This window comes from Sciurus vulgaris (genome assembly GCF_902686455.1).
Source record: "Sciurus vulgaris genome assembly, chromosome: X".
Classification (NCBI taxonomy): Eukaryota; Metazoa; Chordata; class Mammalia; order Rodentia; family Sciuridae; genus Sciurus; species Sciurus vulgaris.
This window is the reverse complement of record NC_136471.1, coordinates 43,049,075-43,062,078: the sequence shown is the minus strand read 5'-3', so window position 1 is coordinate 43,062,078 and position 13,004 is coordinate 43,049,075. Positions and strand designations below refer to the sequence as shown.

Below are 13,004 nucleotides of genomic sequence, written 5' to 3'. Positions count from 1 at the left end.
AGGATGTTATTGAAAATGATTGATTAGGGTTAGAACATTGACCTGTGACTAGTACACAGGATGAAGGAAGAAAAATTATGGGACACCATTTAGGAAGCTACTATGGTAAATCAAAGGTGAGGAGCTGAGTATTTGGAACACAATGGAAGCAAAAGGTTGGAGAACAGAAATATTTGAAAGAAAGTGTCTTAGATATGAAACAACAGAACCTAGAGATCAAATGGAAAGAGCCAGAGGAGGCTTTTAGGTTTCCTAGGGTAACTTAACCAGGAGGGGAACTCCATTATAAGTTTATATTCACATAAAGTCTTCTCACCTGTGAAGTTTCCCATGTCCTCCTAGTGAACCTCCATTTCCAAGGAAACCCTATAGCAGCTATTCAGTAACTTAATTCTGCAAAAATTTAGACTCGTTCAATGAAAGTCCTGAAGCATTTATTCATTAACCTGATTTTGCCAAATTAGGTTAGTAAATAAGTGCTATAGGGTTTCTAACCTGGAAGACACAAAAAAATATTGCATTCTAGTGCCAGTTTGGTGGAAGATAATGATGACTGCCAGTGCTTCAAAAAAAAGTGACATGTTCAGTGTTTGTTCACATAGAAATGAGTTGCTTCACAATCCATGCACCCTTCCTGTGAACTGCATCTCTCAAAGAAATCTTATAGCACCAATTTACTAACCTAATTTGTGAAAGAAGGTTAGTGAATCATTGCTAGAAGATTTTCATGGAAATATCTGAAATTAATTAAACTTCTCAACTTTTATTTGTGTAAGTTCTTTTCCAACTGTATTTTTCACCACAAGTACAATTTTTTAATGAGATTGATTTTAAATAATGAGACTTAGAAAATCTTTGTACAACGAACTTGAAGAATTTAAATACATGGGTTTATTATTAACACAGTAGCAAATATATCAAGGATACACACCCCATGAAAAGTGTTTCAAAGAAACACAAACGGCTCTGAGAAAGGTCTGTACCCAATAAGTAAGCCCAAAGAGGCATGTTTGCTTGGTGATGCCCAGCAGATAAGCCTGGCCAACCTCAGTGTGCTTGAAGAAGCCAGTGTGAGACTCAGCCTAGGTCAGGCAAGCTGCTGCTCTTGACGAACTTCAACGCAATGGTATTCACATTTTGGAAGGCTTTTCTGATCCTAAACTGCCTTGCAGGTAAGGAAAAGATCTCCAAACTATCCAAGATAATTGGAAATGGAGTTTCCTTTTAGACTGAAATTATACATTTTTATATTAGGTTTTCCTCTCCTATATGTGAAAGGAATTGTGATTAGCATGCTAAGTAATTGTAAGAACTCTAGCTTAACAAATATGTGCCATGTTAATATTCAGGAGTCCAGCCTGCAGTAAAATTGTCTTATAGACCTTCTGGATTGAATTTTTCTCAGAAAAAAATCATAGTATCTTACTTAGTTTGTGAGTTGAACAAATAAATTTTCTCAGAAACCAAAGTTTGTGCTATGGATAATTTCTTATATTTTTTATTTAGTGTTTCCCTTAAGCTCACCATGATTGACTTGCTTTACTACAGCAGGCAGAACCTGGGTTTAAGCCTACCAGGGCTTACATGTGGGAAGAACAGAGATTCAATGAGCACTTTATTATCCAATACTGCTTAGGGAGTTTTTGGTTTGCTAATCCTAAGACTATATTTAGGAAAATAAGTGAGTAATTTATCATTGTGCACAATATGGGTGACTTTAGGAATTCAAGCAGAGCAAAATCACTTTTAGAGGCAAAATCACAATGGTGGCTAAAAGCCTAAAGAGATCACTCATTTGTAAATGCCTTGGCCATTATTTTCCAAATACTAAATACATTTTGAATCTGTCCTTATGCTAACCTAAACCCATAGTAGATACAATAATATTGTTTATCAAAAATGAGCTTATTTTTTAAGCCATTGGTAATGTTAGGTCTTCATTACAGTGAGGTTTACTAAGTACATTTAATGAAACAAGAAAACACTAAAGATAAAATACTAAGTTAAAAAGCAGGATACACATACCTATAATAAATTACTGGAAGGTAATATACTGAGGCACTCATATTGGGAACTTCCAGGTGATGAGACTGTAGGTGATTTTGATTTTATTCACCAGTTATTTCACACTTTCTAAGTTTTCTATAAAGATTATTATTATTACTACTACTACTATTATTACTATTATTATTATTTTACAATGCCCTGGGTTGAACTCAGGGTCTGTTGCATGCTAGGCAACACTCTACCACTGGGCTGTATCACCAGCCCCTATAATATTTTTACAATTAGAAATGATGTTACTTTGAAAACTATCTTGTGGTTAGCAATAATTCTTTTTTTAAGTTTGTTTTTAATTTAAAATTTTTTTAGTTGTAGATGGACACAATACCTTTATTTTATTTATTTATTTTTATGTGGTGCTGATGATCGAACCCAGTGCCTCACACATGCTAGTTGAGCACTCTACCACTGAGCCACAATCCCAGCCCATCAATAATTCTTTAACTGTTCATTACTAAATGTCTGAACAAAGATGATGTGCAGAGTCAAGTAACCAAAAGGCAGTACTACAAATATCCCATTGCCTAAACAGGCCATATAGCTAGAAACATGTTACTATTTTCCTTTACCCCAGAATATTCATTTAAATTTAATTTTAGACAGGAAAAAATCTTTGTTCCAATCATTAGCCAATTGAGTCAAACCCAGGCCCTCTGCACCAACCCTCTAAGATCACATCTATAGCTAACACTTAATTCTCTATGTGAGGCCTTACCCTGGCCTATACTAAACACAGGGTTTGGAACAGTTGCAAGAATGATTTTCACTATACATCATATGGTATATGTATATATAACTATAAATCACTGTTATATGTATATTATATACAGGTATAATACAATTTTTACTGATTATATTTTTATAGCCACTGTAGGAAGGATGTAAAATGCAGACATATATAAATAAGGAAATAAAAATCACCTGTAATCTTGCCACTCAAATTTGGGTGAATTTCTTATCAATATTTTTTTTTTGCAAGTACATATTACATTAAAAAATGAGACCCATACCTTGTATGCAATTTTCATGTTATTTAAAAAATTATTTAGCATAATTTTGGGATCTTATTTCTGACTTTTCGAATAAAGCCTGATCAGAGTGACCAATAACTACTTCAGAATGCCTTTTTCAAAATTACAATATAAGTGTTTTTGTTGGTATATATTGTATGCTGTGTTTCTATGCATATATGATCTAGCTGGTATAAAGCAAAAAACAGTAGCCAGCCCAGCAGGTGGAATGGAAATAGGGTATAATATGTCATTATTTGCTATACTTAATATGAATGGATATCAGAGAAAGGAAGATTTAGATAATCTATACCTGCCATTTGCAGTGACTCAGATCCATCAGTTGATCCAGATCCATCGGTTGATCCAGATATTACTGTGAGAAAATTGACAATATTTCCAATAATGTACAACTTAATGCCTCATCTTTACTTGTTTCAGAGAGAACATCACTTTTTGGTGCCAAGTAGGTGCCTGGAACATAGCAGGAACATAGTAAATGTTTATTGAAAGAATGAATTAACTTCCTAAACTCCAAACATTCAGACAGACATGATTTTCATATGAATATTTCAAATCAATTTCCTGTACAAATAAGCAGGGCAGATTTAATTTTTTTAGTATTACTCCTTCCCCTTATTTATTTTTAATTTAATTAATTAATTAATTTATATTGGTACTGCGAATTGATCCCAGGGGCACTTAACCACTGACCTACATCCCCAGGTTTTATAGTTTTTATTTTGAGACAAGGTCTCACTAAGTTACCAAGGGCCTCACAAAGTTGCTGAGGGCCTTGCAAAGTTGCTGTGGCTGACCTTGAACTTGTGAACCTCCTGCCTCAGCCTCCAGAGTAAGTAGGATTACAGTTGTGCGCCCATGCCTGGCTCAGATTTTATTTCAATCAAAATATTGTCAATGGCTTCTTAGGAGGTCTTAGGTTAAACCTCAATTCAGGAAAGTAATTATAATAAAAAATATCTTCCACAAAAAATTGATGACTGTCATTAAAATACTTGTAATATGTATTAGTCACCTGTTGGAAAGATATGTTAATATCTCTTTCATTTTCTGGAGATGTGTATTATATATGTGAAAGAAGTGATATATTCAAATTTTGGTGTTGAAGTCAAATACAAAAAGTGAATGAACATTTGGTTATATTATTTTATAACTCAAAACAAAGCAATTATACCTGAAGTTACTGGAAATTAAATCACTTCAAATGCATCATGTTAAATATGGCTAATTGGAAGATATTTTTGCTGTAGTGTATTAGGAGAATAATAATCTTCCAAATAAGCAAATACTTGCCCATATTATAGGCATTAAATGAATGAATTAATAACCATTACCAAAATGCAAGACATTTAAAAGAATCTTCCTAAAATGTTGATTGATTTAGTTGCATGCACCTTGGATTATTTTCCTTTGATAAGAAGCACTGGCTTTTGAAAGAAGTAAATCGTAATTCAACAACATATACATTTTGTATTGTTTTTTAATTCAGCCAAGTCAGTAAGTGGTGTTGCAATACTGTTTTTTTTTAAATCGGGTATGATTCTTTAGATTATTATTTATTCCCAGTCCTGTTAATTTATATATTTTTCTGACTTTATCAACTTTTAAATAATTTTTTCAAATTAGAATTGATTAATCCAAGGAAAGGCAACTTTTTTCTCCTTACAGTCATAGAATTGACTCTAGTTAAGACTAAATTTATACTGGTCACTATCCATATGCAATTAAATTTAAGTTAACTCAAATTAAGTAAAATTGTAATATCATTTCCTCAGTCTTACTGGCTCAATAACTGCATATGGATAGCAGCTACTGAACTGCACAAAATGGAGATAGGATATTTCTATCATCACAGAAACTTCTGTTGAACAGAAAAAATTTTGAAATCCAGGCTGGGGTTGTGGCTCAGTGGTAGAGCCCTTGCCTAGCATACATGAGATACTGAGTTTGATCCCTAGAACCACACTAAAACATAAATTAATAAATAAACAAAATAAAGATTGTGTCCATGTACAACTAAAAATATTTTTAAAAATTTTAAATCACCATCTGAATTTCAATGTGATATTTCTGAGTTTTTACACATATCAAATTAGTTATAGATTTTTATTTATTCTATATTTAAAATGTTAGAAATGCTTGAATCAGATTTATAGTTCTCAAGACCTTGGTTTTCATTCACCTCCATCCTGGTCTGTGCTATAAAAGGTTTCCTGCTACATTGACATGGCAGGAAAAGAATGCATCTGTCTTGTTCCTTATGGTTTCCGCAGTGTTTAGCACTGTTTGTGACACAAAATAGGTGCTTACCAGATATTTGTTGCTAAGTTCTATGGCCTCTTCCTTAGTTTGTCTTGTGTGAGAACTATGCTTACTCTACCTCCAAGCACTTTTTACTGGCTGTCCATCAAAGGGTTGTTTTGCTTTACATGATCACAAGTAACTACTGTTGATCAATTTTATAAGATAGTGAGACCCAAACAAGAGAACAAAAATTTGTTTGTCAAATCATCTCTCCAAAATCTCTGTTTTTAGGGAAAAGTTCTTGGGAACTTAATGACTACCAGATACCCAGTTCTATCCCTTTTATTTTGAACATTTTAAAGACATTCTAAAGTCATCATTTAAGCACAGCCACAGATGTGGCTAACTTCCAGGAGAAAGGAGATGGGCTCTTTGAAGATAGGAAGGATCCACTTTCCCTCTAACAAAGGAAACCAGCTTTATCCAAGGACATTTATGTTGGAAAAAGTAGCTGCTCTCTGAAGGCCAGTTTTTCTTTTGGGGAAGGCATCATGGGAAAGGAAAGCAGGGGAAGAATAATGTTGCAAGAGGGAAAATGCATGGAATTAGAAGATGCTGTATTTGTGTCTATCCTAATGCACTCTTCTCAATTCATCAATGCATTAGTTGTCACATAAACTGTCATCTTCTGCCAAGGTGGGACTGATTCTAACACAGAATACAGCTATTGAATCCAGGAAACAAAGGATAATCAGTGCAATGGTTTACTTTTTCTTTTACTTCCCAATACCCTAAATTCCTTTTCTCTGACTGCTGTCATTAAATAAGAAAAATAAGAAATAAAGTCTTTGGAATCTCCCCCATTCATAGACAGGCAGAATTAATACTGTTAAAATGGATATATTATCAAAAGCAAGCTATGATTCAATGTAATCCCCCTCAAAATACCAATGGTATTCTTCACACAACTAGAAAAAAACAATCACAAAATTCATATGGAAGAACAAAAGATCCAGAATTGCCAAAGCAACCCTGAGCTAAAAGAGAAATGCTGGAGATATCACAGTATGTGATTTCAAATTATACTACAGAGCCATAGTAACAAAAAATACAAGAATAAAAGCAAGGTACCAGCATAAAAAGAGTCACATCAATCAATGGAACCCAACAAAAGACACAGAAACAAATTCACACAGCTATAATCATCTGGTTCTTGAAAGGTACCAAAAATATACACTGGAGAAAAAACAGCCTCTCTAACAAACGGTGTTGGGAAAACCAAATATCCATATGTAGAAGAATGAAACTAGATCCTGTACAAAAGTCAACTCGAAATGGATCAAAAACTTAGGAATTAGACCAGAAACTTTGCAACTGTTAGGAGAAAACGTAGGGAAAACCCTTCAGCACATAGGTGCAGGCAAAGAAGTCCTGGATAGTACTCCTACAGCTCAGGAAATCAGAGGAAGAATCAATAAAAGAGATTTCATCAAATTAAATGACTTCTACACAGCAAAGGAAACAATAAAGAGATAACCAATGGAATGGGAAAAATCTTTACCAGTTACTTTTCAAACAGAGGCTTAATAGTCAGAATATATAAAGAACTAAAAACACCCAACAAATGCTTACCTAACTAAATCATTGTTTTCATTTGTTCATTAAGGGCCTTGACTTACCCATATGTTTGTATAACATATATACTGGTAACACAGGTATTGAATCCAGGGACACTTAAATACTGAGCCACAACCCAAGCCCTTCTTATTTTTTATGCTGAGGGTCTTGTTAAGTCGTTCAGGATCTTGCTAAATTGCTGAGACTGGTTTTGAACTTGCAATCCTGCCTCAACCTCCCAAGTACTGGGATTGCAGGTGTGAGCCACTGTGCCCAGTTTGTCACATCTCTTTAAATCCAACTTTCTGACTTTCTTTGTGGGTCCTCGTTCTGTACCATCCTTCCTATACCTTCCATTGCAGTATTTTACCAATCCCACCTTTCCATGTGAGCAACATTTGGGTTCCATACTGTATCACTCAGTTTCTTCATGCCATACATTTTTACTTTTCTTTGCAACAGCAAGTTCCAAGTTAGGGCATCCTTTTTCCTTAACATGCAGGCTAGGGACAAGTAACTGAACATTCTTTAGAAAGAAACAGAAAGTACCTTTAAAGTTGATAGGTGATTTGCACAATGGCCTTGCATGGTCTGTTCTCAGAACATCAGGATGCCTGGAAAACAAAATCACAAGTGCACTTTGATACCAATTTGTAAGAATGCTGCTACATTCGCGAATCATAAAAGAAAACTAGACCTTAAATAAAAAACCTACTAAAACTCACCCAATATGAAATAGATAATTTGAATAACCCCATAACCATTAAAGAAATTGAATTCATAACTTAAAAAGCTTCTTCAAAAGAAATCTCCAGGTCCTTCAGTGGATATTTCTACCAAACATTTAAAGAATAATTAACATCAATTTTGTATATTCACTTCTAAAAAAACAGGCAGGAACACTTCATCTCATTTTATGAGACCAGTATTGCCCTAACACTAAAACCAGACAAAAATAGTACAAATATAGAAAATAACAGACCAATATCTCTCAGGTACTTAGAAGCAAAAAATGTTCATGAAACACTAGCAAGTTGAATTGAGCAGTGTCTAAATAGAATTATACATCATGACTAAAGGAGATATATTTCAAATACAGAAGGCTGGTTCAACATTCAAAAATTATTTTATGTATTTTTATGTAATAGTGTAAAGAAAAAATTGTGATCATATCAATTGGTGCAGAAAAAAAATTTTGGTAAAATCCAATACTCATTCATGAGAAAAACTCTTAGCAAGTTAGGAATAGCAGGTATGTGAGCTTCACGGAGCTACCGTAAAAATTTGCCACAACTGGGTACTTAAAACAAGAGAAATTTATTATCTCACATTTCTGGAGGCCAAAAGTGTTAAATCAAATTGTGGTCGGGCTTGGTTAATTCTGAAAGCTCTGAAGGAAAATCTGTGCCACAAATTTCACCCTCATGGTGGCTGGGAATTCTCGGCGTTCCTTGACATGTAAAAGTATCACTCCAATCTCTGCTTCCATCTTTATAAAGCCTTTCCCTGTATGTGTCCATGTGTCAAATCTTCCTTTCTTTTTGCTTATAAGGACAACAGTCATTGGGCCAACCCTGAATGCATGATGATCTCATACTTAATGAGATACATGATGATTTTTAACTTAATTGCATCTGCAAAGATTTAATTTTCCAATAAAGTTATACTCCCAGATATTGGGGGTTAGGACTTGGACTAAACTCTTTGGGACACAGTTAAACCCACTGAAGAGAATTGCTTCAACTCAAGAAAGAACATGTACAAGTAACATAATGCTATCTTTGTACTTAATGGTGAAATGACTCTTTATATCCTAAGATTAGGAACAAGGCAAAGATATTCATTCTCGTCCCTATTATTCAACAGAGTACTTGATGTTATAGCCATTGCAATTAAGAAGGAAAAAGAAACAGCATATAGATTCAAAAGGAAGAAATAAAACTCTGTCTACCTGACAGATGACTAGCATGTAGATTACATAGAGCACTCTCAATTTGCAACCATAAACAATCCAATTAGCACATGGGCAAAACATATGAACAGACATTTCATCAAAGAAGTTATAGAAACAGCAAATAATCACATGGAAAAATGTTTGGTATAACTAGCCATTACTGAAATGCAAATTAAAATCACAATGATATGTGACTACATACCTATCAGAATGGTTAAAATAGAAAATAGTGACAACATTAAATGCTGGTGAGGATACAGAGAAACTTGATCACTCATACCCTATCGATAGGAATATACAATGTTGCAGTCATTCTGAAATGCACTGTGACTTTCCTTTTTACATAAAACTAAAAATGCAACTACCATATGACCCAGCTATTGCACTCTTGGGTATTTTTCCTGGAGAAATGAAAATTTCTGTTCATGCAAATATCAGTACATAAATATTTGTTGGACTTAAATACTGTAGACAAAAACTGGAAATATTTCAGAAGTTCTTAAATTGGTGAATGGTTAAACTGTGATGCATATATATCATTGAATATTACCAAAACAGTCAACTACTGATATACAACTTGAGTGGATTTTCAAGTAATTATGCCAAGTGAAAAGAACCAATGTCAAAAGTTTACTATGACTTCATTTATGGAAAATTTATGAAATGAGAAAAATCTTAGAAATAGAAGACATATTAGTGGATGGCTGTGGTTAGAAACAGGGATGGGATACAGGAGGGAGGTGGCAGTGTTCATAATAGGACAACATGGGGCATCTTTGTGGCGATGGAATTGTTCTGTGTCTTGACTATAGTGGAGACAAAATCCTACACATGTGATAAAATTGAATAAAACTAAATACATACACACAGTTGCATGTGTACAAGTAAAACTGGAGAAGTCTGTGTAAAGTCAGTGGGTTGTTGTATTAACATCAGTATCCTGGTTGTGATACTATACTATAGTTTTACAAAATGTTACCATTGAGGGAAACTGAATAAAATGCACTTGGGATATCCTTCTTGTTCCTAGAACTTCATGTGAATCTATAATTATCTTAATAAAATTTTTAATTAAAAATTATTGTGATGGAAATGGGGCATATCTCAGTGGTAGAGTGTTTGCCTAGTATGTATGAGGTCCTGGATTTCAACCTCAGCACCACAAAACAAAACAAAAAATTATCGAGGACCCCCAAACCTTTTTCTGTGTGACTTATTTCTATTTATATGTACTATGTTCAAAATTATAACTAAGAAAATAATTTTAAAAATACACAAGCACACATTTCATTAGCCACTAGAGCAATGACATCATTACCTGTCATGTAGATTTTGGGAAACTCCAATGTGTACTCATGAGAGAGAATGAAAAAGAAAATAAAAAACACCTTAGTATTGTTATGAATATAACACCCCTCCAATGGTCTTCAGGAAGAGATAGCTAATTCATCCCAGTTTGCCTGGATTTTTCCTGGTTTCAGTCCTGAAGTCCTTTAAAAACTAATATTATTTTCTTAAGACCTACTGAGTTTCAAAACAAAAAGTCCCACATTCAAAGGACTCTTGATGCTTAGCAACCTGGTTATTTTTTTTTTCCTTTTCAAAACACATATTTAATATTTTAACTTTTATAGGAAAGAAAATTAAATAATATATACTTGTTTTTGCTATTGACTTGATCATTTCACAAAGGTGACAAAAATACAGAAAGCAGTTCTGTGAAAATAAAAGCATAACACTGGGAATTTTCTTTAGCTTTCCACTTTAACAGCTGAAGATACCACACAGACTTGTGCGATGTCATCATACTCATATGTTGTCTTTAAGAATGTGTCTGTTAGTCTTAAGCTGGAGGCTCTTCGTAGTCCCTGTACTGAAGACAGTAGAGTAAGGGCAAGGCAGAGAAAGGAACGTGGATGCAGCTTTCCATGCTGCCTTCCTGAAATACCACACCAATGGACAGAATTGGTATTGCACATTTCCAAAACCAGATCCATCGTCCTTTCACTGCTGCAGTTAGTTATTTTACAAGTAACATGAAAAGGTTCTTCTAGGTTTACAGTATCTGGAATTGCCGCCATTTTGCGACAACAGTCAGGACTTCACTGGTTGGTTTTTATCCACATTCATGGACCTTTTTGGGTCCTTGGAAAAGAATGTTTGCATCCTTAAATAGAAAGAATTCCCAATTCAGTGCTATTGCCTCACCATCACCTAGGATTTGAATATCTTTACACTGCAAATTATTAGAAACTCCCCTTTCCCTGGCCTCATTGCTTGTTCAGTTTCCCTGTATGGTTCATTCTTCACTGTCCTCCTTACTTTGGATTCTCTAAATAAGATATTTTTGAAAGTGTTTTGCGTTCCAAAAAAGTGTCATCCGCATGTAAGTGTGTACCATTGTTTTTCTGATGATTATCTTTTCAGGTCAGGTTAGCTTGGTGCAAGTGACCATTCCAGACAGTTTTGTAAATGTGACTGTTGGATCTGATGTCACTCTCCTCTGCTTCTACACCACCACTGTGGCCTCCACGGACAAGCTGTCTATCCAGTGGTCTTTCTTTCATAAGGAGGAAATGGAGCCACTTACTGTAAGTTCCTAAACTCTTCTCTCTTGCTAGTCTGACTGAAAACTGTTGAGGTAATTATGAGAAAAAATGGTATGCCAGTGACAACAGTGACAGAACCTGACATACAAAGTCTGAAGATAGATGTTTAGGGAAGACCACCATGGAAGTGAATTTGCCTTTGCGTTCTCTTCATGCTATTTTATACCTGTTATCTCAATTCTGTATAGGTCAATACTTTGTGTATCATGTATTCTATATTAGACAGAAATGTCTTCTCATGGGTGAAATGAACAGTAGTTCTGAAAGAGCTTTCCCTCCAAATATCTCCATACTATTTCCTAATTAATTAATCTGCAGGTCTCTGCATCTGGGATCTGTCTGTTAAGGGAACTGACTCACTGCACCAGACTGTGTACTGACAGAAGGAGGAGACTCCCCAGATGGGTAGAGAGGGGCCACTTTAGAGGACAACCCTGGGTAATCAAGGGTAGCATGAGACCAGAGAGTGGGTGGGTAGTTATAAGATCTGGGGGGAAAGTATGCCAGAGGATGGTGGATAAACATCAGTGAAGGGGAATTATTCCACAGGCATGTGGCCTATTCCCAGATTTTTTTCATCTGGCCTTGAGGGCAAATCCTTCTTTAAATTAGCCAAAGGATTAAAATTTTATGCTCACAGGTATGTTTGTCCATGCATCCACACGTGTAGGTGAGCAAATATGCAATGAATATCCATAGACACCCCTTGAAGAAAAAAGTCTTTACCTTTCACCAGGTTTTCAAAAAGATGCATGAATCAAAGTGGAGTTCAGAGAAGAGACCTATCAGTGTGGTTTGGTTTATTCAGTTGTGTAGAGCCTTGAAGGAAAAGAAGCATTTAGTTAGTAGAAAGATAGAGGGAGAACAAATTGAGAGGGCTAAGAAAGGTCCAGGGCAGAGGTAGAGGGGAAGGAGGACATTGAAGGAGGCACACTTGGCCAGAGTTGCTTCAGCCAGTGATGGTCAGTGCTGAATCCTTGCTTTTACTAGAGATCTTAAACATGTGTCAGCAAGAAACACCATTCAGGGGGAGACTCCATCAGTGGCACTCTCTACTCAAATAATTTTGCTGGGTCCTGGTTACCTTGGACAAATATTTGAATCATGTGCCTCTCTTTAAAATATGATAGAACAGCAATACTCATGGAGAATCAATTGACATAATGCATGTGAAAACATCTGGGAAAAATTTAAAGCCCTGTAAGTTTTAGCCCATGCAAACACCATTATGATTATCAGCAGCAGTTGTACCACCACCACCAAAAGAAAAATAGTTTTTCTACCAGTTTCCATCACCCAAAAATGTCCTGACCCAAGACCTTGCATGTTGGAGCCAACTAAGAAATTATCAGTTTCCATTGCAAGTTGCTCTCACTTAGAAGGTGGATGGCAAAAATCACATAATCTTTAGTTTTTTTTTTTTTTTTTTTTTTTCTGACCAGTCTTTTCAACAAATTCTTTATCTGTAGACTTGAAGTTCTTCTC

At 35.0% G+C, this 13,004-nt stretch overlaps 1 protein-coding gene across 2 annotated transcripts in view; it reads left to right on the top strand.

The window, feature by feature from the left end:
• The first annotated feature begins 1,082 nt into the window (after positions 1-1,082).
• VSIG1 (V-set and immunoglobulin domain containing 1) overlaps positions 1,083-13,004 on the top strand; it is a 30,946-nt gene continuing 19,024 nt past the window's right edge. For both annotated transcript variants that reach the window (XM_079123309.1, XM_079123308.1), the window contains exons 1-2: positions 1,083-1,172; positions 11,338-11,501. In XM_079123309.1, the coding sequence (XP_078979435.1) occupies positions 1,124-1,172; positions 11,338-11,501 (213 nt within the window). In that variant the 5' untranslated portion in view covers positions 1,083-1,123. The remainder of the gene's footprint in view (positions 1,173-11,337; positions 11,502-13,004) is intronic.